At 44.0% G+C, this 23,101-nt stretch overlaps 1 protein-coding gene across 1 annotated transcript; it reads left to right on the top strand.

Moving 5' to 3' along the window:
• Positions 1-331: 331 nt before the first annotated feature.
• Positions 332-2,838, top strand: nkx6.1 (NK6 homeobox 1; the record flags this gene model as incomplete). Its single annotated transcript, XM_080742948.1, has 3 exons — positions 332-953; positions 1,208-1,380; positions 2,584-2,838. 3 exons carry the CDS (start codon positions 332-334, stop codon positions 2,836-2,838), a joined length of 1,050 nt encoding a protein of 349 aa, XP_080599074.1.
• Positions 2,839-23,101: the final 20,263 nt, after the last annotated feature.

Genomic DNA, 23,101 nt, shown 5'->3' with positions numbered 1-23,101 from the left:
GACCTTTACAGGCGTTTTACCTCATTTAATCTAAGTGGACATTGAGGTAGTAGAGTTTTGATTCGATAGTGAGGCTATCGTTTTCTGTTGGAGCACTTTTTTTTTCCTTTCTCCATCCATAAACCGTATCAGATGCAGAGTTTGGGGGGAGATTTTCGGCCACCTGAAGAAGAAAACACCCTTTTCTTTTATTTTATTTTATTAATCTGCTTTTATCCGCTTCCCGTTTAAACTTTAAACCAAAGACCGGCTGAGAAGAACGGGGGGGGGGCTTTTTGAGGAAACCAATTCAACACCTATTCTCTCTCTCATCCCCGTGGAGCCGGCGGTTATGTTAGCCGTGGGCCAGATGGACGGGTCCCGCCAGAGCGCCTTCCTCCTCAGCACCCCGCCGCTGGCCGCGCTGCACAGCATGGCCGAGATGAAGAGCCAGCTCTACCCGTCCTACCCGCTCTCCTCCCCGGGCCAGGGCCTTCCCGGCTCGTCCGCCTCCTCGCCCACCGCCACGTCCCCGAACCCGGGCGGGATGGCGTCCACCTCCCCGGGCATGAAGACGTCCAACACGACCGGAGGCGGAGGAGGAGGTCACCACCACCACCACGGTCTCGGGTCCCCGTCGCAGCAGCAGCAGCTGTCCGCCCTGGCCGCTGCCACCCCGCACGGAATAAACGACATCCTCAGCCGGCCCTGCGTGGTGTCGGCCGCCGGGGTGGCCGCTGCCGCCGCCGCCGCCACGACGGCGGTGTCGGCGGGGATGCTGTCCGGGCTGCCGCGGTTCGGCAGCCTGAGCCCGCCGCCTCCCCCCGGGCTGTACTTCAGCCCCGGCGGGGCCGCCGTGGCGGTGGCCCGCTACCCCAAGCCCCTGGCCGACCTGCCAGGCAGGACGCCCATCTTCTGGCCGGGCGTCATGCAGAGCCCGCACTGGAGGGACGCGCGCTTCGCCTGCTCGCCCCGTAAGTTCTGTTGTCACTCACACAACTCAGTGGACTGACTGGAAACTATTATGATAAACCTAAAAACACATAACTAAAACTAAACAAACGAAAAACAATCTCAATGTTACATTTAAGATCATCTTAAAAAACACACAATTAGGCTATTATTGATTTATGCAACGAACAGACAAAAAGGTTGACTATGAATGCCATTTCATGTGTTTTCTCAATTTTGATGATTTATTTGTATTACAATTCTCCTTTTCCTCCAGATCAGAACGGAATATTACTGGATAAAGACGGGAAGAGGAAACACACGCGGCCCACGTTCTCCGGACAGCAGATCTTTGCTCTGGAAAAGACTTTTGAACAAACTAAATACCTGGCCGGTCCGGAGAGAGCGCGCCTGGCCTACAGTCTGGGAATGACAGAGAGCCAAGTGAAGGTAATCACTATACATCCAGAACACCTGCACGTTGTTCCCACGGTGATACCGCCGACTGACAACAATTCTAAACCGATTTATGAAGGCCTATATAGCACATTATGCTTGAATAGTAGCCTACTTCTGTTTGTATTTATTATTTTTGAGAAATATAGGCCAATTATGAGGAATTACTTTACAAGATAATAAAAATAACATAGCCTCTGAATCCTTTTTTCATTTGTAATTTCCACAGGCTTATTTTGGTTTTGGTGGAGGACTGGTCTGATTTTGTGTTTGGTACTTTGGTTGATTGGTTCAATTTTAGACTAATTCAAAGCACCTGTAACGCTGGAAAATATAAATAAATCATTATAGTTACCCGTTATTAAACTACATTTAATCTCTGCACTGACATGTAGGCTATATTATAGCTATTATAAACACAATTGGCCACGTGTACCTTCAAGTTTGGAGCCTATATCATAGCTATAAAACTATAGGGCTATTTTTGCCCCAACAAAATAATGATAGCTACTTTATATCTATCGGCCTATAACCAGCAGTCCAGCACCCATGAGTCTATTTTAATAATCATAATTAAAAAGTTAAAATTAATTTAAGAAAACATAATTATGTTGGCTATAATAATAAGCCTATATTTATTTTCTCTGTCGGGTGGAAACCACACGTCAAAACATTTTAAAATGAACTTTTCAGGATTCAAATTCAAAAACAGCAAAAGTATCAGATCTACAAGCTTTCGAGCTTGTAGATCTGATACTTTTTTGTGTGTGACGCAGATAGGCTAATAATGATCAAGTAGGGCATTCATTTACGGGGGAAAAAAACAAACAAAACGTTAATATATTATGGATATATAAAAGGTTTCTTTCCCCGGTAGCAAAGAACATTTCATTGTAGTTTACTTAATGGACTTATTTTGGAGATTGCTGCTATTTGTTTCATGTATAGGCCTATAACGATGGAATGTGACATATATATATAGTTCTGTTTACACAATGCTGTCCCGTATACTCCAGCTGTATTGTGTTCCCCTTTTCAACTGTTTTTATTATAGGCTATTTTGACACTTGCTTTGGCACTGTAAAACCTATGTTTCCCCGTGCCATTATTGAAGCTCCTTTGAATCGAACTGAACATTTAATTGGACTTGTGTATTGCGTATCGTGTTTCTAATCATCTTTCCCCCACCCACAACAGGTGTGGTTCCAGAACCGCCGGACCAAGTGGAGGAAGCGGCACGCGGCGGAGATGGCCTCGGCCAAGAAGAAGCAGGACTCGGACGCCGAGCGGCTGAAAGGCGCGTCGGAGAACGAAGAGGACGACGACGACTACAACAAGCCGCTGGACCCGAACTCCGACGACGAGAAGATCACACAGCTGCTGAAGAAACACAAACCCTGCAGCAACAACAACTCTATGCTCATTCACACGTCAGAAAACGACAGCTCCTAATAATAATTAATAGAACGAGACTGAACGATTCGACAGTCAGTGGCGTCAGTTCGGCGAAAGCTAAGGTATGGCAACATGACAGGTGTCTTGCACGCGCGCCTAGGGCGCGCGTGCAAGACACCTGTCATGTATGCCATACCTTAGCAACAGGCACGACGAGAAGTACATTTTATTGTTTCCCCCCCTGTAGCCAAGGTTATGGCAGCTGCCATAGCTTGCCATACCCAATTGACGCCTCTGAGACGGAACGACACCATAAACTGTGCTGGAGGCAAACTGTTTGGGTGTAGACTATACTATGTTTTGTAGGATGGATACACCTTTTACATCCTCTTTTTTTGCACGATGGATTGATGGACGAGAGGAAGAGATGACGCTCTCAAGACTCAAGAGGAAAACAGGAATTATGATGAGATTTGTGACCAAAACAATGATGATGATGATGGGACTCTTCTCTGACTGACTGCGATTTATTTCAACAAGAGGATGATCCGGTGGTACTTAACTTGTAAATAGAACAAAAAAAGAAACGTGAGTTGTATCCAATATTTCTGTGAATAATTTATATCTGTTTTTGAGTGAGTGAAGAACACGATCTGACACAATTATTATAGGCTACAAACATGTTATATCATCATTATTATTATTATTTTATTACACTTGATGGTTTTAGCCCAGTGCAGTGGTTCTCAAAGTGGGGTCTGGGGACCCCCCGGGGGTCCTTGGAAGCGGTTCCAGCCAGGGAGGTCCCTCTTATGCCATGTAGCAAAATTACTTAGGCTACAATCAGTTTTAAACCACTTTAAGCTTATAAATTTTATACTTCGGTTTAAAAATCAGCTGACCTATAAACTCACAACGCATTGCAGAATTTGCAGTAGTGATGCGTTGTGAGCTTGTAGATCGGCTATTTAAAAACAAATATTCTCTTCTTTTGGGTCCCACTTTGTAAATATTTTTCTTTTGGTGGTCCGCTGATTTACATCCATTTGTTGAGTCTTTGATTCCCACATTCAATTGAGAATATTTGAAAGCCACTGGTTTAAGGCCTACATTGCATTTCTATAGCGCCACATATAGCCTAATTATTATAATACACGGCTAAATGTATTCAAGCTTGTTAAGGGCGATTTCTCTGGAAAATATTGCCCATCGATCCGGGTTTGGCTATCGTTGTTGTCGGGTGGAAACCTTGTATGTCCAAAAGCATTCGATTTGTATTTATCGTCTAAACTAGTGAAAACAGACGATCTACAAGCACACAACGCCTCGCGTTGTGTGCTTATAGATCTGCTGTTTTCACTACTTTTGTGTGACGGCCTTTATATGATGAAGCAGGGCTTTGCTTTGCGAAAAAAAAAACACAAATTTAAAACTTGGAGATACGAGGTTTCTGCCCGACAGTGATGATATATATACCAGCCACACGGTCACACACACAGCTGTTTTATTTTGTACTTTTAAAACATGACATTAATTTAACACGCATACCTGTACATAGACAGAGAGAAGAATGTGACAGAGTCGTGCACATTTTGTAATAGGCAGGCGCGCGCGCGCGCCACACACACACACACACACACACACACACACACACACACACACACACACACACACACACACACACACACACACACACACACACACACACAAATTGTTTATCCCCAATGGCGGAGTTAATGAAATGTCCTTACACTTTATTTATAAATAATGTCTTCAGTTGATAACAGTGGTTGGTTGGAATCCTGCACCATTGTACACAGGCAGGTTAATAATGTAATAATGCACTTTTATTTAATAAAAACGGAAACGCACGATTGCTTATTTTTTTATTTTATTTCAGGTTGATATTTTGGCCTGCGGTCAATGTTACGACTTGAGTAGATGTTTTTATATATAGGTCAATTCGATTTGTATTATTTTAAAAGGGTGTCGCCTTGTGTCTCCGTCACCAATAAGCAAATTGTCCAATATAGATGAAGGTGCATTTGTTGTCAATTATTCTCTTGACTGCACGTATATTTGTCTCTGTTGTTTGACAGTTCAAATGCTAATTGGTTATTAATTATGTCTATCATGGTAGGCCACAGTAGGCTATCCTCATCATTATCAATACCATAGCCTATTATTAATACAATAATGAATATTAATATTAATATGGGTAATAAGTGTAATAATAATAAGTAGAAATAATAACATATACAACATACATATATCTATTATTATCTATAGGCCTATAACACTTAGTCAAACGTACATATTCATTGCTGGACTTCTATGACAAATACATTTAAACAAATCGAAATTTAAATCACAACCTACTTAAAACCATTAAGTAACAAAGCGGTCTAGAAGAAAACGACTAGACGTATGAGGCCTATAATGCAGCAAATAAATCTTCCCTTTGGTTTATAAATTAAAGGATATATAGTTTGATTGACTGAACAAACGTCGTTTGGTCTAACGTTGGTTTATGGCTTTTTAAAGCAAACGAAGGCATGTTATAATAATGATATAAATAACACTTTTTCCTTTTTTCTTTTCTTTTCTTTTTTGCTGTAAAGCGGGACTGAATTAATTTCGGCTTGTGTGTGTGTGTGTGTGTGTGTGTGTGTGTGTGTGTGTGTGTGTGTGTGTGTGTGTGTGTGTGCGTGTGCGCGTGTGCGTGTGCGTGTGTATGTGCGTGCAGTTTCGCATGGCGGGGCTAGATCAGTATGTTCCTTTTCAAATTGGAAATCAGTCAACCGATTTGCAGCAGAGCCAGCAGCAGCTCCTCCGGTAATGTTTAATTTATCATCACATGTGCGGATCATTCTGAAATGCGACATTCATCAAGCCAAAAGCTATACGGATCTGCGCTGTGTGTTTTGCTACCGAAACGTGGGATCTATTTGGCTGTGTATTCGTATATAAATGAACATAAGGCCTTGTTTGTTCGAGCCTACAAATAGCTAGTCACCACCACGGGAGAACTAAAAAGGGAACAGAATAAATAATTGCCGGCGACATCGTGAACTTGGCGGAAGGTTATTTGGTATTTTATTTCGGATGACACAGATGTCTACATGTGTGCTTATGAAATCGCACCGAGTAAACCACCCTTGGCTCGCGTCCTTTTAAGCATATAACAGCTTATACAATTGGCCAACAATTACTGCATCTTAACCTAATTGCAGCATCGCGCAGGGTAGCGACATGCCGTGTCCACCAGGGCCCTATAAAATGCTCTTTAGCCTGTAACACAGACGTGGGAAGACTCTTAATCAGAAAGCGTTTAGCTTAACGGGGCCCTGCATATTTCACTATACAGGATAGCCTATTTCCAGTTATTCTCAGCCTTCTTCTTTTTTTCTCTATTTCAAGGATGCTCAGTTAATGTGTATTCAACCACCGACCCCCATTTTATACCCTTTCTGTTGTTTTGATTGATTGAATACTTTATATAGCAGTTTGCAACAAAAGAAAAAAAAAACAGGAAAGTAGGCCTACAGTTCAATACATAATGTCTGCTTAGAGGATTTTTTTCCCATTGGGGTCCTTTGTACCCAATTCATAGAAATTCAATTCATGCATAATATTTGATTTGATCATGCACATATGCACCATTATTATCATAAATATTAAACCTTAATTGTGAAATGTTCAATCACGTTCTAATCATGTAACATAATATTTATAGGACCAAATAGACAATTTACACTGTGAAATGCTCACTGTCTATTTAACTCAGAGTGTACAAATGGAACCAAATGGCTCCATTCGTACAGTCTCAGAGTTACAGACCACCATAAGGGTCTCCATATACCCTGGGTGGTATATGGTCCCCAGGCCCTTATATTTGAGATTGAACCTCTATAATATGAGCAATAGGATTTGTGAACACATAGTTTAAACAGTCATTTTGTCTTTCAGAAGGAGAGGTCACACAGCAGCCATCAGGTCGTGAACTTTGAAACGTGCATGTGCGTGCGTGCGTGTGTGTGTGTGTGTGTGTGTGTGTGCACGCTGTTGACCACATAGTCCCACCGCGGCCACCTTGGATTGCGGCACCACATGTGGTGGCAACACATCCGAGCCTGCATTACAAACCATTGTAAACAATGGAGCGATGGTCCCAAAATATGAGTTCTTTTCCACCAATTTCTTTTGACCAAATTGACAAATGACAACTTCAACATCCGCAAAAGGATTCAAAAGAAAGGGCTACGGTAACTGGATTACATGTCCAGGGACCCTTCCTGGTGTCATTGAGAGGGTTCCAAGGGGTTCCACGCTACTTAGTATATTATTATAGGCCTTTTCATTTCACTGTGATTAAATTAACTTGTGATATGGGGGGCAAAAACAAAAAACTGGATGAGACAATTCTATTCTGAATGGAGTTCTCATATACAAGTACCGGTATGTCTTTTTTGAGTATTTAATTTATTTACACCAAAAGGCATTTTCATAATCAGTGTCTAAAAACATCTCACATTTGGGTTTATGGCCTCCTAGGTAATGAAAGTCACGTTGGGGGTCCATGACAAACACCTATAGCTCAGATAAGATGGTTTTATTTTTAATGTATTGCAACATTTGATGTAAGATCATGCTTTGCAAATAGACATCCTTTTCATTAATTTGTAGTGTTTGAGTAGGCCAATATGCACTGTTCCACGAAAATATCACACAGTCTATATGACAATATGAGACTGAAAGTTGAGGGAATCACCTTTCATTGAATGGAAGTCATCAATTCACTTCATATCCCCTGAATGCTTATATAAACTATCCCTTAATAGCCTTCGAAGATTCAACAAGCCTATTCATCTGTTTTAAATCCTATATAATAAACATGGCACAAACATTATTATTGCAAGCTGTAGTATAGTTATTTTTTTCTTCCAGGCATTTTGCTGTTACGGAAACTTCAATTGCATCAGTAGCATTTGAATGATTGATTGAATACATCATAAACAGTTTGCAAAAAAAGAAAGTATAGAGATGCAGTTATACAATAATGCTAAAAGGAAAACACATTGTGATCCTGTGTATTCAATTCATCAGACATAAAGACAGACAATACTACTGTATATAAGAGATCATCTATACTAGGAGTAAAGATATTTACAGAAAAACTGTGGAAGGTCATTTCTTTTGGCAAGACTTATATGTCAAGTTCCACATTGCAGACAGGTTCTCTTTTATGGTGGTTTTGAATGAGGGTGGGTTGTCACATTTTGATGGCTGGAGTGAATTCATCCCCATGTTTGTTAAAAAAAAAAACGATATCTGTGTGAAGGCCTACTGTAGGGGAATGAAATGAGAAATATAAATGTATTAGTACTGTGTAGGCTACAAGCTCCTCGAAAGGCGGCACGGACGGTCATACAGAGAACTGTGTCATTCAGCCGGAGTTAGACTTGGTCTTTTGGTGGTGTCACATGCTGAATATAGCCGAGTAGCGGTCGAGTATTGGTTGTACGGCGGTGCATAAGTGAGGCATTCTGTTCCAGTAGTCATGTCAGTCAGTCAGTCAGTCAGTCAGTCAGTAAGTGAGCGAGTCACCCCTTTGAACCCTCGACCAGCACAGGCAACTGGTGATGAAATAATAAAGGACACTTGAATCTAACTGAGATCACTGAATCTAACGTGGTTAAAATAGAGCTTGAAGTTACAATGGGTTTGTATTAGGAAGGGGTTGTGTCTGATAAAAATTAATATCAAATATCTTCGAAATATTGAATCAAGCAATTTATATTATTCATGATTCATTCCAAAGCTTTAGCTGTGACATACACACTGGAGTACAGGGACACACTGGAGTACAGGGGATACAGGAAGGGTTCAGAGACCCTGCATGCATGTACTGTAGCAACAGGGTGCTTCCAGGTGTGGTGAGGTTTGGCGTGTTGCAGGTGGAGTGAACACAGGTTTGGCGTGTTGCAGGTGGAGTGAACACAGGTTTGGCGTGTTGCAGGTGGAGTGAACACAGGTTTGGCGTGTTGCAGGTGGAGTGAACACAGGTTTGGCGTGTTGCAGGTGGAGTGAACACAGGTTTGGCGTGTTGCAGGTGGAGTGAACACAGGTTTGGCGTGTTGCAGGTGGAGTGAACACAGGTTTGGCGTGTTGCAGGTGGAGTGAACACAGGTTTGGCGTGTTGCAGGTGGAGTGAACACAGGTAGAAATTGTGAAAATAGCAGATCTACATGCTCACAACGCCTCGCAGCGCGAGGCGTTGTGAGCATGTAGATCTGCTATTTTCACAATAGAACCGTGTTATACAAAATGTAATGCCTCAGTTCTGGGGGGCTCTTCAGGGAGGGTGGGCCCCAGTTAAGATATGATTATTTTGGGGGTCGCAGCTTGAAAAGGTTGAGAGCCACTGGTTCACCAACTCGTGGCTCCTGAATCGCTGCCCTCCACACTCTCCTATCTAGCATCAGGGTCTTGGGCTCTACAGTGTTGCTAAGCTGTCACGCCGCAGTGCATCTACGGTGCACTTCTTGCCCTTCCTGTCTTTGCCCTGGGTTGGCTCCCACAGTGTCAGTTTGCATGCACAGTGCCCTGCCAGCCCCATCCTTCTTCTCTCTCTGACCTTGTCTATGACTTGTGGTAGGTCCCCATAGAGGACCACATTTCTGATGTGTCCCTCCATGTGACACCTAGTGCCGTTTGTAGCATTCTTGTGTAGATTCCATCCAGGGCTCTTTCCTGTTGTGCTGTGAGGGTCCATGTCTCAGCCCCATACAGCAGTACTGACTCCACTGTGAGGGTCCATGTCTCAGCCCCATACAGCAGTACTGACTCCACTGTGAGGGTCCATGTCTCAGCCCCATACAGCAGTACTGACACCACTGTGAGGGTCCATGTCTCAGCCCCATACAGCAGTACTGACTCCACTGTGAGGGTCCATGTCTCAGCCCCATACAGCAGTACTGACTCCACTGTGAGGGTCCATGTCTCAGCCCCATACAGCAGTACTGACACCACTGTGAGGGTCCATGTCTCAGCCCCATACAGCAGTACTGACTCCACTGTGAGGGTCCATGTCTCAGCCCCATACAGCAGTACTGACTCCACTGTGAGGGTCCATGTCTCAGCCCCATACAGCAGTATTGACTCCACTGTGAGGGTCCATGTCTCAGCCCCATACAGCAGTACTGACTCCACTGTGAGGGTCCATGTCTCAGCCCCATACAGCAGTACTGACTCCACTGTGAGGGTCCATGTCTCAGCCCCATACAGCAGTACTGACTCCACTGTGAGGGTCCATGTCTCAGCCCCATACAGCAGTACTGACTCCACTGTGAGGGTCCATGTCTCAGCCCCATACAGCAGTACTTACTCCACTGTGAGGGTCCATGTCTCAGGCCCATAGTTTCCCAGTAACTTGTAGAAAAAGGGTTATCGAAGCAGTCTCTCTCTCTGTGTTGGACTATGGTGATGTTATATATAGAAATGCTGCTCCTTCTATCCTCAAGCCCTTGGATACAGTTTATCATTCTGCTTTGCGATTTATATCTGGTGAAAATTATAGGACTCATCAATGTATCTTGTATGATAGAGTGGGTTGGCTTTCATTGACTGACAGGCGAAACAAACACTGGTACCTGTACATTTTTAAGGCAATTGATGGGTCTTTACCTATGTATATTAGATCTCTGCTGGATTGGAAGCCTGTGACATATAGGACACGCTCCAGTGACTGGCTCACATTAAATGTCCAACTCAGAACTGGGGAAGACAGCCTTTTGCTGTAATGCCCCAACCACCTGGAATGAGCTTTTAAGATATGTTCTCCCATAACATACGGTCAATTTAAATCTTTAATTGACAACCTACCAACAAATGTCTGCAATTGTTTTTAAGTTTATTTTATATTCTGTCTGTTGTTTTGTAAATATTAATGTTGTATTGTGATGTATCTCGATGGCACTGCAAATGAGGGCAACCTCAATGTCTTTTCGAGAATAAATAAAGGTTGAATGAATGAATGAAAAAAAATCAACAGTACTGACTCCACAGTGAGGGTCCATGTGTCAGCCCCATACAGCAGTACTGACTCCACTGTGAGGGTCCATGTGTCAGCCCCATACAGTAGTACTGACTCCACTGTGAGGGTCCATGTGTCAGCCCCATACAGCAGTACTGACTCCACTGTGAGGGTCCATGTCTCAGCCCCATACAGCAGTACTGACTCCACTGTGAGGGTCCATGTCTCAGCCCCATACAGCAGTACTTACTCCACTGTGAGGGTCCATGTCTCAGGCCCATAGTTTCCCAGTAACTTGTAGAAAAAGGGTTATCGAAGCAGTCTCTCTCTCTGTGTTGGACTATGGTGATGTTATATATAGAAATGCTGCTCCTTCTATCCTCAAGCCCTTGGATACAGTTTATCATTCTGCTTTGCGATTTATATCTGGTGAAAATTATAGGACTCATCAATGTATCTTGTATGATAGAGTGGGTTGGCTTTCATTGACTGACAGGCGAAACAAACACTGGTACCTGTACATTTTTAAGGCAATTGATGGGTCTTTACCTATGTATATTAGATCTCTGCTGGATTGGAAGCCTGTGACATATAGGACACGCTCCAGTGACTGGCTCACATTAAATGTCCAACTCAGAACTGGGGAAGACAGCCTTTTGCTGTAATGCCCCAACCACCTGGAATGAGCTTTTAAGATATGTTCTCCCATAACATACGGTCAATTTAAATCTTTAATTGACAACCTACCAACAAATGTCTGCAATTGTTTTTAAGTTTATTTTATATTCTGTCTGTTGTTTTGTAAATATTAATGTTGTATTGTGATGTATCTCGATGGCACTGCAAATGAGGGCAACCTCAATGTCTTTTCGAGAATAAATAAAGGTTGAATGAATGAATGAAAAAAAATCAACAGTACTGACTCCACAGTGAGGGTCCATGTGTCAGCCCCATACAGCAGTACTGACTCCACTGTGAGGGTCCATGTGTCAGCCCCATACAGCAGTACTGACTCCACTGTGAGGGTCCATGTGTCAGCCCCATACAGCAGTACTGACTCCACTGTGAGGGTCCATGTCTCAGCCCCATACAGCAGTACTGACTCCACTGTGAGGGTCCATGTGTCAGCCCCATACAGCAGTACTGACTCCACTGTGAGGGTCCATGTCTCAGCCCCATACAGCAGTACTGACTCCACTGTGAGGGTCCATGTGTCAGCCCCATACAGCAGTACTGACTCCACTGTGAGGGTCCATGTCTCAGCCCCATACAGCAGTACTGACTCCACTGTGAGGGTCCATGTGTCAGCCCCATACAGCAGTACTGACTCCACTGTGAGGGTCCATGTCTCAGCCCCATACAGCAGTACTGACTCCACTGTGGGGCCTTTTCCACCGGCAAAGAACCAGTTCGGGTTCTTTCTTCCGCCTATGGGATGAACCAGAGGTGAGCTTTTCCACCGAGAACCGAGTTGGTTCCGAACTGTAAAAGTTGGTTCGCGGCCAGTTCGCAAGAACGAACCAAGGTTCCAAGAAAGTTGCCATCCTATAGGTGGGAGAAACAGTACTGACTTCACTGTAGCTACAAACAGCCTCCTCTTGATGTCTTCTCCCATTCCTGATGTCAACACTCTCCTCATCTCATGCAGGGCGTTCCAGGCCAGTGCCTGGTGTCTGGTGCGGTGAACACAGGCCTGGTGTCAGTGAACACAGGTTTGATGTGTTCCAGGTGTGCTGAACATGGACTCTGGGCCCTCAGAGACTGCGTGCAGCATCTGTTGACTGGCTGCTGTGCCAGTCTGTCTGTCTGTCTGCCTGCTCTCTCTCTCTCTCTCTCTCACAATGCCCACCCAACCCAATGCCACTCTGCCAACAAACTCAGAGCATTTGTATTCCACATGGGCTTGGCGGTTTAAACAGAACAACAAAGAATGCACCCTGCTCTGGCTTGGATCAACATACAAATTGGGTTCGATATAGTTTACACACACACACACGCACGCGCACACGCACACGCACACGCACGCACGCACACACACACACACACACACACACACACACACACACACACACACACACACACACACACACACACACACCCCGATGGCCAAAATGCAAAACCTCCTATCTGAAAAATTCACTTTTTTTGGGAAAAATAAAAATGTGTGTTCAACACCAAAACCTCCTATCTACTATTTCTAGGTAAAAACCTCCTATCTGCAGTCGACAACATGCAGATAGGAGGTTTTTACCTAGAAATAATAGTGAGGCTAATCTTTTGTTAAATAACACTTTTTACAGCACTTAATTATGCTCCTTTTGAGATCAAGATATTCTACAGGTCTGTTACAAGTAGGCCTATTACTATTAACATTATTTATCAACTCACCCTCTTGGTGTGGTAAACGTTTCACCACCTGACACCAATCATTAGCAATCAACAAGGCAATGCAGAGGTTTTGAGCTTCATCATTTTGCCACTTTTGCAAACCTGTCAAATGTCACGTTCTTGTCACATGACATTTCTTTTTACAAAATGAGGGACAGCACGATCTTGCAGAGAGACTGACCATGTGCAGCATAGCCTGTTGTCCTCATTTCAAGTGAAATCCCAAAAATCATGACATTTGCATTTTGGCCAATATAGATAGATCGCAATAAAGTTTATACGCGCAAACACGCTCATACACAGAATAAATAGTAAACAGACTCTGAATCCAAACTGACCGCAGCTTTTCCCTCCGCGGCAGTATCTGCTTTTAACCCCCTCCTCTCCCACCCCCTCCCCCTCCCCCTCCCCCTCCCCCCGCCACTAAATCATTGGCTGTTTAGCGGTGTGACTAATGTGTTGGTATTAGCCAATCTTTATAAAGAGCCCCATTGACAGGGCTCTCAGTTGACCATGTACTGCGGCAGATTACACACAAGGACATGTGCCACGGGGGGGCCGGGATCCCATGCTGCCATGAATCGCAGGCTCACATACATTTCCACTGTGGTGGTCTTATCTCGCCCTCTACCCTTGGAGCTCCCCCTCCGATAAGGAGCGCCTTGGGAGCCCCCATTATGAAAAGCTAACAGGCCAACGCGCAGGGGCGTCACAAGGGGTAGGAAAGTGGGACTGAGTTACCAGGGCCCAAGGTGGAGGGGCCCTAGTAACTTTAGCTATTGAAAAATAGCAGATATACAAGCTCACAGCGCGGCACCGAGTGCCGCGCTGCGAGCTTTTAGATCTGCTATTTTTGAAAAGTCGTGAAAATGTGCGCAAATCTTTGAATATATGTATTTTTTAAGTGAACATTTGTAACTCAAATTTTGCTTCTTGGGGGTCGCTGGAACTAAATATTTTGAGATGGGGGGTTCTTCACATGAAAATGTTTGAGCATCACTGACATGGAAACATAGGTTTCTTTGCACACATTTTCACGATTTTTCAAAAATAGCAGATCTACAAGCTCGCAGCGCGGCACTCGGTGTCGCGCTGTGAGCTTGTATATCTGCTATTTTTCAATAGTTAACATTCATGGAGGCCCGCAGTGAATCCTTGTACCCAGGGCCCAGGATTTGGTGTGACGCCCCTGCCAACGCGGCCTTTCAAACCCGGCTTCCCCCTCCTCTCCCCTCCCCTTCTTACCAAATATTTATGGCCGAGTGAAAACATTGTCTCTGACCCCACAAAGTCCTAACGTGCCTCGCTCGTTGTACAATCATTTTAAGTCCATTTCTGTTTCTATTCCTGGCGCTACACACGCTGCTCACCGACCGACATAACAATGAATCCATTGATATGGAAACATTTGCTAGAATAATTGCGGGTTAACGTAATCTTTCACCCTCATAAGCTTCCCTATATAGTCGATGTACAAGCTCACAGCTATTTTTTCAGCAGGAGAAAAGACGGGGGCTCCGGTCAACTACGTACAGTATATCGAGTTTTAAGCTTAACCATTAGCTGAATCTCTGGATGGATCAATCCACAATTTACAGTTTAATTTAGCAGTCTTATCCAGAGCGACTTACGAGTGCACACGATCCCCTGCCCTGGGCGTACGACTGTATTTATGAACATGTACTGTATGTGATCAGTGTGCTAGCACAGTGTTAAGCTGCTGCTGCTGTTGTTATTATTATTATGACTGTGTTTCCATCTGTGTATTCTAGGATGCCTGGATGGCAGACAGTCCCATCCAAGCGTTTACTCTGCAGATAATCTGCTTTAATGATGTCTTTACCTCTCTCTCTCCCCCTCTCTCTCGTCAAAGGAAGTGATTGTCACTGTCGGATGGAAACCTTGTATGTAAAAAGTAAAAACAAACAAAAAGAAAATAATATATATTATGTTACTTTCCAAGAAATGGAAAATAGAAAGAACCTGTGTTCCAGTGGATCCCAATATCAAATCAAATCAAATATGCTCTTGTTCATACTTTTCAAAAATAGTGAATATTTGATCTACAAAACATTGTCATATCGAGACACGTTGTGAGCATGCAGATCGTGACTGTTTGCTACTTTTGTGCAACACCACGTCAAACAGTGAGGTAAAGTACGATAATTTATGCACAAAACAAAAACAAAAACATGCAAATCTGAAATATGGACATACAAGGTTTTCCGCCCAACTGCAACGCATGCTATCATGTAGCGGCTTATGAACAGGTGTAAGTTCAGCGCATCGTAAATAAACACAATAAGTGCATATCAAAGCTTAATCCTCACACGCACGCACGCACACACACACACACACACACACACACAGCACGCACACACGCACACACACACACAGAGTAAATAAACACAATAAGTGCACATCAGAGCTAATCCTCCTCCCACAGACAGACGTCAGTGCGGTGCAGGGAGCTAGCAGTATGGATAGCTCATTCCACGAGTCATTGCTTCAGCAAACTGCTCTTCATACTGACTGAGTCTTATCTGCGTCTGGAAACAAACACACACACACACACACACACACACACACACACACACACACACACACACACACACACACACACACACACACACACACACACACACACACACACACACACACACACACACACACACACACACACACACACACACACACACACACACACAGAGAGAGACAAACTATTGTGATTAATGAGGAGGCTAAAGTTTGTTATGGCCTAACTCAAGGATGGGCGCACACGCACGCACGCGCACGCACGCACACACGCCTGGGAATGACATGGAAAAGGCATGGGTAGGCATGCAGGTACTGGTGGGAATGTTTAGGTGCACGTTTACTTCACTTGAGTAGTTCCTCTCTCTCTCTCCCTCTCTCTCTCTCTCTCTCTCTCTCTCTCTCTCTCACTATTACTACACAGCAATTATATATGACTGCTTTAGTTGCTAGTGAGATTATATGAATAATCACTTATAGGCTACTTTATACTTTGTGTATTATTATAGAATTGCAGTACAAATACTGTTTGTTGCGACCGTAGGTCGCAGTTACTTGCACTCCTATACTATCCAAACCTCCACCGGCTGTCAGTCCGTCCCTCCGTCAGTCCGTCAGTCCGTCTATCAGTCACAGGTCACACTTTTGCCCTGCTCATATCTCCGCAACCGTTGCCCCCCGGAGCTCCAGGGACCCCCAGGTCCCTGGGGGACCCCCAGGTGTAAAAAATGACCAAATGTGCAAAAATGACCAAATGACCACCCCAACGGGGCTGCTCACGGGGAATTCCCGGGGACCACCGACTCCTGGTGCTCCAGAACGGATGCAAAAGTGGTGGCGCCCCCAGTGGAGGACCCCCTGCCACTGCAGCGCACATAAAATGCCGTAACTCGGGCTAGGAGCGACCGGGAGAGCCGGGGCCGGTACCTATTCGTCCGCCTCAGCGGCGCGGAGACCCCACCCTTCATTTCTCACATGGCCCTCTTCTAGCGCCACCATGAGGCCGATTCTTGCAAAACACATTTTTGGACACTGCTCCTAAAATTTTTGCCCTAATCACTCAAATCGATACACAGTATGTCTACACTCATGTCATCAACTTGGATCTGTCCCATATAGCGCCACCTTCAGGCCGATTTCTTAAAACACATTTTTGTACAATGCTCATACAATTTTTGCCCTAAAATCACGCAAATCGCTACACAGTATGTCTACACTTATCTCATCAACATGGATCTGTCCCATATAGCGCCACCTTCAGGCCGAATTTTTTAAACACATTTTTGGACACTGCTCCTACAGATTTTGCCCTAAAATCACGCAAATCGGTACACAGTATGTCTACACTCATGTCATCAACATGGACCTGTCCCATATAGCGCCACCATCAGGCCGATTTTTTCAAACACATTTTTGGACACTGCTCCTACAGATTTTGCCCTAAAATCACACAAATCGGTGCACAGTATGTCTACACTCATCTCATCAACATGGACCTGTCCCATTTAGCGCCACCTTCAGGCCGATTTTTAAAAACACATTTTTGGACACTGCTCCTACAGATTCTGCCCTAGAATCACGCAAATCGCACAGTATCTCTGCAGTCATGTAATCAAAACGCATCTGTCCCATCTAGCGCCACCATCAGGACGATTTTGGTACAACTAATCTTTGGCCTATTTGTAGAGATAAGCGACCAACGGTCGCTTATCTCCCGATTAGGGAGTCTTACTGGTATATGTGTTGTCGCATACATGGCTGCTGTGTCGCAAGACAAATCTCAGTACATCTTCCAACACTGGGTAGGGTGCAGAGGTGAACAAAGTAGCTTATATAATCGAATAAATACTCAAGTATTCAAAACTAGGTCTACAAAATACGAAATACATTTGTAAAATTCCAAACATTCTATAATAGTACAAATAGCAAATCTACAGGCTCACAACATGTGCTGCGACGCGCCGTGTGCTTGTAGATTAGCTATTTTCACTAGATTTGAAATAGGGCTTATTAATTCATAATATATTTCAAATGTTTCGCTCCGAAGAGTCCCGGCGTAGACATAAGCCCCCTTTCCACTGCAAGGTGGAACCAGAACTTTCAGGAACCTGAACCTATTTTTTTTTTTTTTGGTTCTGGTTTTGTTTCCATTGCGTACGGCCCGCTTTCAGACGAGGTTCCTGGAACCTTTTTTCAGTCCTGCTCCTGAGGTAGAACTAAACTTGAGTTCTGGGAAGCTATGGGCGGGGCCAGCACTGCTGCTGCTCTTTCTTTTGGGACCTTCCCAGTTAGGTCTGGTTATATGGAAAGCAGAACTTGGTACCGGAACTTCACAGGTTCTTGAAAGTTCTTGGTTCTTGAAAGTTCTGGTTCTAGTTCTGGTTCAGCCCTACAGTGGAAATGGAGCTATAGTGTCTACAGTACAACGATTAAATTAATACGTAGCAGAGTGAAAGTCACCATGCAGCTTGCAAAAACAAACACTCCAAAAATGTACCTAAGTACAGTACTCATCAAGTAAATGAACTTTATTTCCTGTGCAGTGCCCCACCCCGCTGCCTTTAAGGCCGTGCTTAAATAACGACTAAATAAGCACCTTGAGTAAACTGCGCCTGTGAAAAAGCTGCCCTCATCACCCGAGTCTTTTGTTCTGGCTTTTATTGCCGACACTAAAATCATGTGTTAACATGAATCACAGTGCAGCAATAATAACCTCGTCAATCATATTTCTTAAAAGTCGTGTCAAGGCGCGCGGCACGCCGGCCGCATAACTCATCTCTATGCAAATAACACCTCCGGTGTCTGTCGGCTCCCCATTAGTGTATTGCTGCTAAGGACCTATTTTTATTAAAATGCATTTTGTTCGCCTCTCTCGCTCTCTCTCTCTCTTTTTTACTTAGAGCCCCCAATAAAACCTGGTCGGGAGCTCTTGTTGCTTCAAAGAATTATAGCAACTATTAGGGCGTAACATATGGACAGCATGCACTCTGAGAATAAATAATAAAAGAAATATAAAACCAACAGATATAAAGTAGCGGGGTCAGCGGATGGGGTGCAAACACTTAGGAAAATGGCAGCTATGGGGGGGGCTTGGGGGGGGGGGGGGGGGTAATAGATTGTATCCTGGACCTGGTCTTAAAGGCATCCCCCTGGCCCTGGTCTAGCATGGAAATCAAAGGCTGATTATAGATTCATTTGAGTCTAGGACACCCCCACCCCCCCACCCCCTGGCAGAGACGCGCAGCCCTCACTCACTCGGCCCCCGGCCGGCTTGCAGTTATTGCGGATCGCAGAGTGCTCTCTTCCACCGTAATGAATTAAAGAGACGGTATAAAATGATGATAAACTGTATTATGCCTTTAATGAAATTAAAACAATGGAGACGGATTCGTCCGCCAATAGGGATGGACTCGCTGGTGTAGTGAAGTGCATGGAGGCGCACGAGGAGATGCAGTATACTGGCGCGCACGTGCACACACGCACGCACACACACACGCGCGCGCACGCATACGCACACACACAGTCACAGGCCCTTTAGGCAGAGGCGTCGATTGGGTATGGCAAGCTATGGCAGCTGCCATACCTTGGCTACAGGGGAGAATAATAAAATGTACTGTAATCGTGCCTGTTGCTAAGGTATGGCAACATGACTGGTCGCGCGTGCAAGACACGCGCTTTTTCTGAACTGCGCGCTTTTTCTGAACTGAAGCCGCTGCCTTTAGGCCTGCTTCATGCTTAGATTTAGCGGCGGTGTCGCGCAGCAGAAATAGCGCAATCTATAAGCTCACAATGCAGATGCAATGCGAGGCATTACTGTTCATGTAAGTTGAACACACATTTATGTGTGTTCTGTTGTGTCCTACTGTCTCACCTGCCAGACAGTGAGGAGCCCCCACCAGGAGGACGTACGTAGAGCCTTAGTCCTACTCCTTCCATCCGACACTCCCATCCTGTATAGGATTACTTTCAGTGACAGTTACAGTACTATAGTAAGATGCCTCAAGGCGACATCACGCCAATTCTTGGCCATCTGGCCAGTGATGTATATCGGACCAGTTACCCATACCGTATATGGAGACCCCTGGTACCCATATATGGAGATCCATGTACTGTATATGGAGATCTGAGCCCAAACATGCGCTTATGCCTCATTCACATACAGAAAAGCCAAGCTAATGGTTGGCTTGGTAATTCAATGTAATCTCTATGCAAACCAGCTTTAAAAAAAAAGCTTTTTTTTCGAGCTTGGAAATTTCAAAAGCTGGTTTGCATAGAGATTACATTGAGTTACCAAGCAAACCATTAGCTTGGCTTCTCTCAGTGTGAATGCAGCATTACTCCGGACGCGGGCCGGATGCACCGTGACGGATTCTAACCCACAACCCTCCGCGGCGGTGGGCAGGCACTTCACCGCTGCGCCACCCGAGAGCCCCATTAAGCTGGAAGGTTAATCCAGTCCGGTGCTCGTGGTGCAAGGATGCGGTCGCCATGTTTAACTCATGTAAGAAGGTACAAGGACAAACGCTGAGGTTTTATGACACACTCTCATTCTGCAGTTGATGGGACATCTGATAAAATGTCCATGTATGTACTCTGAATTATGGATACTCATTGCATAAACGTGCACGCACGCACGCACACGCACACGCACACACACACACACACACACACACACACACACACACACACACACACGGCTAATATTTCCCCCATATCCCTTTGCCTAAAATAGTCGATCTAAAAGCTCACAACGAGTCATGCTGTGGCGTGCAGTGAGCTTGGTAATCTCATATGTACATATGGGCATAGCGGTCGGATCGGCGGTGTGATGCACGGTAGGTGTGAGGGCCGCGAAGCCGCCCGAACCTCTAGTCTGAAAAACCCACAGTCACACTTAAAGGAGTAGTTCACCCAAAAACATGAACTATACTCTAAATTAATCAATTTCAACCTGGAGTCCCTATTTTGGACAATATGTCATTATAGGTGGAAATGTTGAAAACAGTGTTGTTTTGACAGCACATTTAGTTTAGTTTTAGTCATAGTCTTTTGAATAAAATGTTTAGTTCTAGTGATAATTTAGTCACCTGAAAAGTTTTAGTTTTGGTCTAATTTTAGTCGATTAAATATCATACGATTTTAGGTGACTAAATCTACAGTTGATTTAGTCAACTGAAATTTATTTTGGCAGGCCTTGATGGCATCGTAATGACTGATTTTACACTTGGTTGTGTGCTGAAAAGCTTGTAGATCTGCTATTTCCAGCACTTAACACCTGAGAGTAACCAAACATAAAATGACTCTCTTCTCCACTAGTCCCTCCCTAACGTTTTAGTCTAGTTTTTTATTTTGTTGACGAAATTGTCAATATATTTAGACAATCTTAGTTTTAGTCATCACAGCTTAGTTTTTATTTCGTTTTCGTCAGTGAAAAAACGCAGTCGTCAAACATTTTTCGTCATAGTTTAGGCGACGAAATCAAAATGTTTAAAAGATTTGAAGAAATAGCATACAAAAAAATGCATTGCATTGAGCTAGTCGGTCTGCCACCCTTTGCACGTCGTACGACAAAGTAAAAAGAAACAGGGCATCACTTTATGAAACAATAAAATGATGAAACGTGATGAAATACGGAGACACGGCGACGGAACGCAGCCCTGTGTGGCCTGAAGGAGAACCCCCAACCCTCCTGATTATTATATGGCTTTTAATGGTTGATCAAAGTCAGAGGATCTGGTCACGCTCACGCGAACGGGTGGGATTTTTCCATTTGATGGAGTCATTCATTTCACGTGGATCATTAGCTTCCATGCGGATTCCACGTTCTTTGACTAAAATGAATTATGCACGCACAATGTGCTTCTTCTGCAGCGGGCCCTGCCATGCAACCACCCTACCTTACCTAGCACCCAGCACCCAACCCCGTCACATGAAAGGGAAACAAGCAACTAGGTCTAAAATTGGGTGAAGTGTTCCATTAAGTGCAGAGCAGACTGTGTGTTTTTTTAACTATCACACCAATGAAAAACATTAACAAGGGCATTGTGAATAAACAAAAATGAACCATTTGAACATGGTTCATATGGGTTATATTCATGGTTACATTCCTTCCATTTCCATGAAAACATACAAGGTTTCCACCCGACAGTGAGTGACACACATATCCCCTGCAAGCCAAATTACGTCATGTAGGGCTGTCACAATTATTACATAATCGTCTAATCGTGATTATTTGACATAATCGTGATTATTTTTCATAATAGTCATAATCGTTTCCATATCAAAAATAGTGGAAATAGCAGATCTACAAGCTCACAACTCGTCACGATGTTCTTTTTTAAGTATAAAGTTGTCAAATATGTCAGTAATTTCTTTGTATATTTAGGTTATGTGTCATATCTACCATGTGTAACTTCAAAGCCTATAAGCCAAACAGAAAAGTAATTATCAACGACAAAAACACAATTAAATCGTTAATCGCAATTATTTGAGAGAAAATTAATCGTCATGTAAAATGTCATAATCGTGACAGCCCTAACGTCATGATGACTCCGGCGACGTTCAGAACTAGGCCAGATCACAGCCCATATGGGGATGATCTTGACGTCTTTAACAGGACATCATATAATATGGACTATAGGATTATTGTTATTGTTTGTAATGTTAGTTGAAATATGAGCATGTAAGGTTATATTCTGGGACATATCTGACTATTTATGATATTTATCTGACCTCGATCGGACCCGCTCTGATTAATCAGGTGATATTCTAGGCCAGATCTGACTAGTCATGGTTTGACTTGATCTGGCCCCAATCGAGACGTCACTGATTGGTCCAGGTCCTGACTGTGCTTGCTGGGTCGTAACTGTCGTACTCGTAACTGTCGTATCTCCAAGTTTTCAAATGTATACGTATTTTTCTCGTAAAGTAAAGCCCTGCTTCATCATACAAGACTGTCGCACAAGACTAGTGAAAATAGCAGATCTAGAAGCACGTGCGGTGCGAGGTGTTGTGTGCTTGTAGATCGCCTTAAGTCATCTTTAAGATGATGAATACAAAACAAACGGTTTTGGACATACAAGGTTTCCACCCGACAACGACGATATATATGTATATCCATTGACAACATTTGTATTGTGACTGTCAGAGGGTTTTGAGGGAGGGAGGGAGGGGAAGGAAACAACATTAAATAATGGAGCGTGGATGAAAAACGATGCAAAGGCAGAGCGTGTCTTCATGTAGAGAGATGTAAGCAACACCCTTCCTTCAGTCAGTATAAATACCCACCAACCCTGCAAGTCTTTGTGGGAATAAGGAATGAGATTCAGGAGAGCACGAGTTTGATTAAGTGGATATTACAGT

The sequence above is a fragment of the Nannobrachium achirus genome (assembly GCF_963921795.1).
Source record: "Nannobrachium achirus genome assembly, chromosome: 15".
Lineage (NCBI taxonomy): Eukaryota > Metazoa > Chordata > Actinopteri > Myctophiformes > Myctophidae > Nannobrachium > Nannobrachium achirus.
Note: the sequence above shows the minus strand (reverse complement) of the source record. Positions and strands in the feature narration are given on the sequence as shown.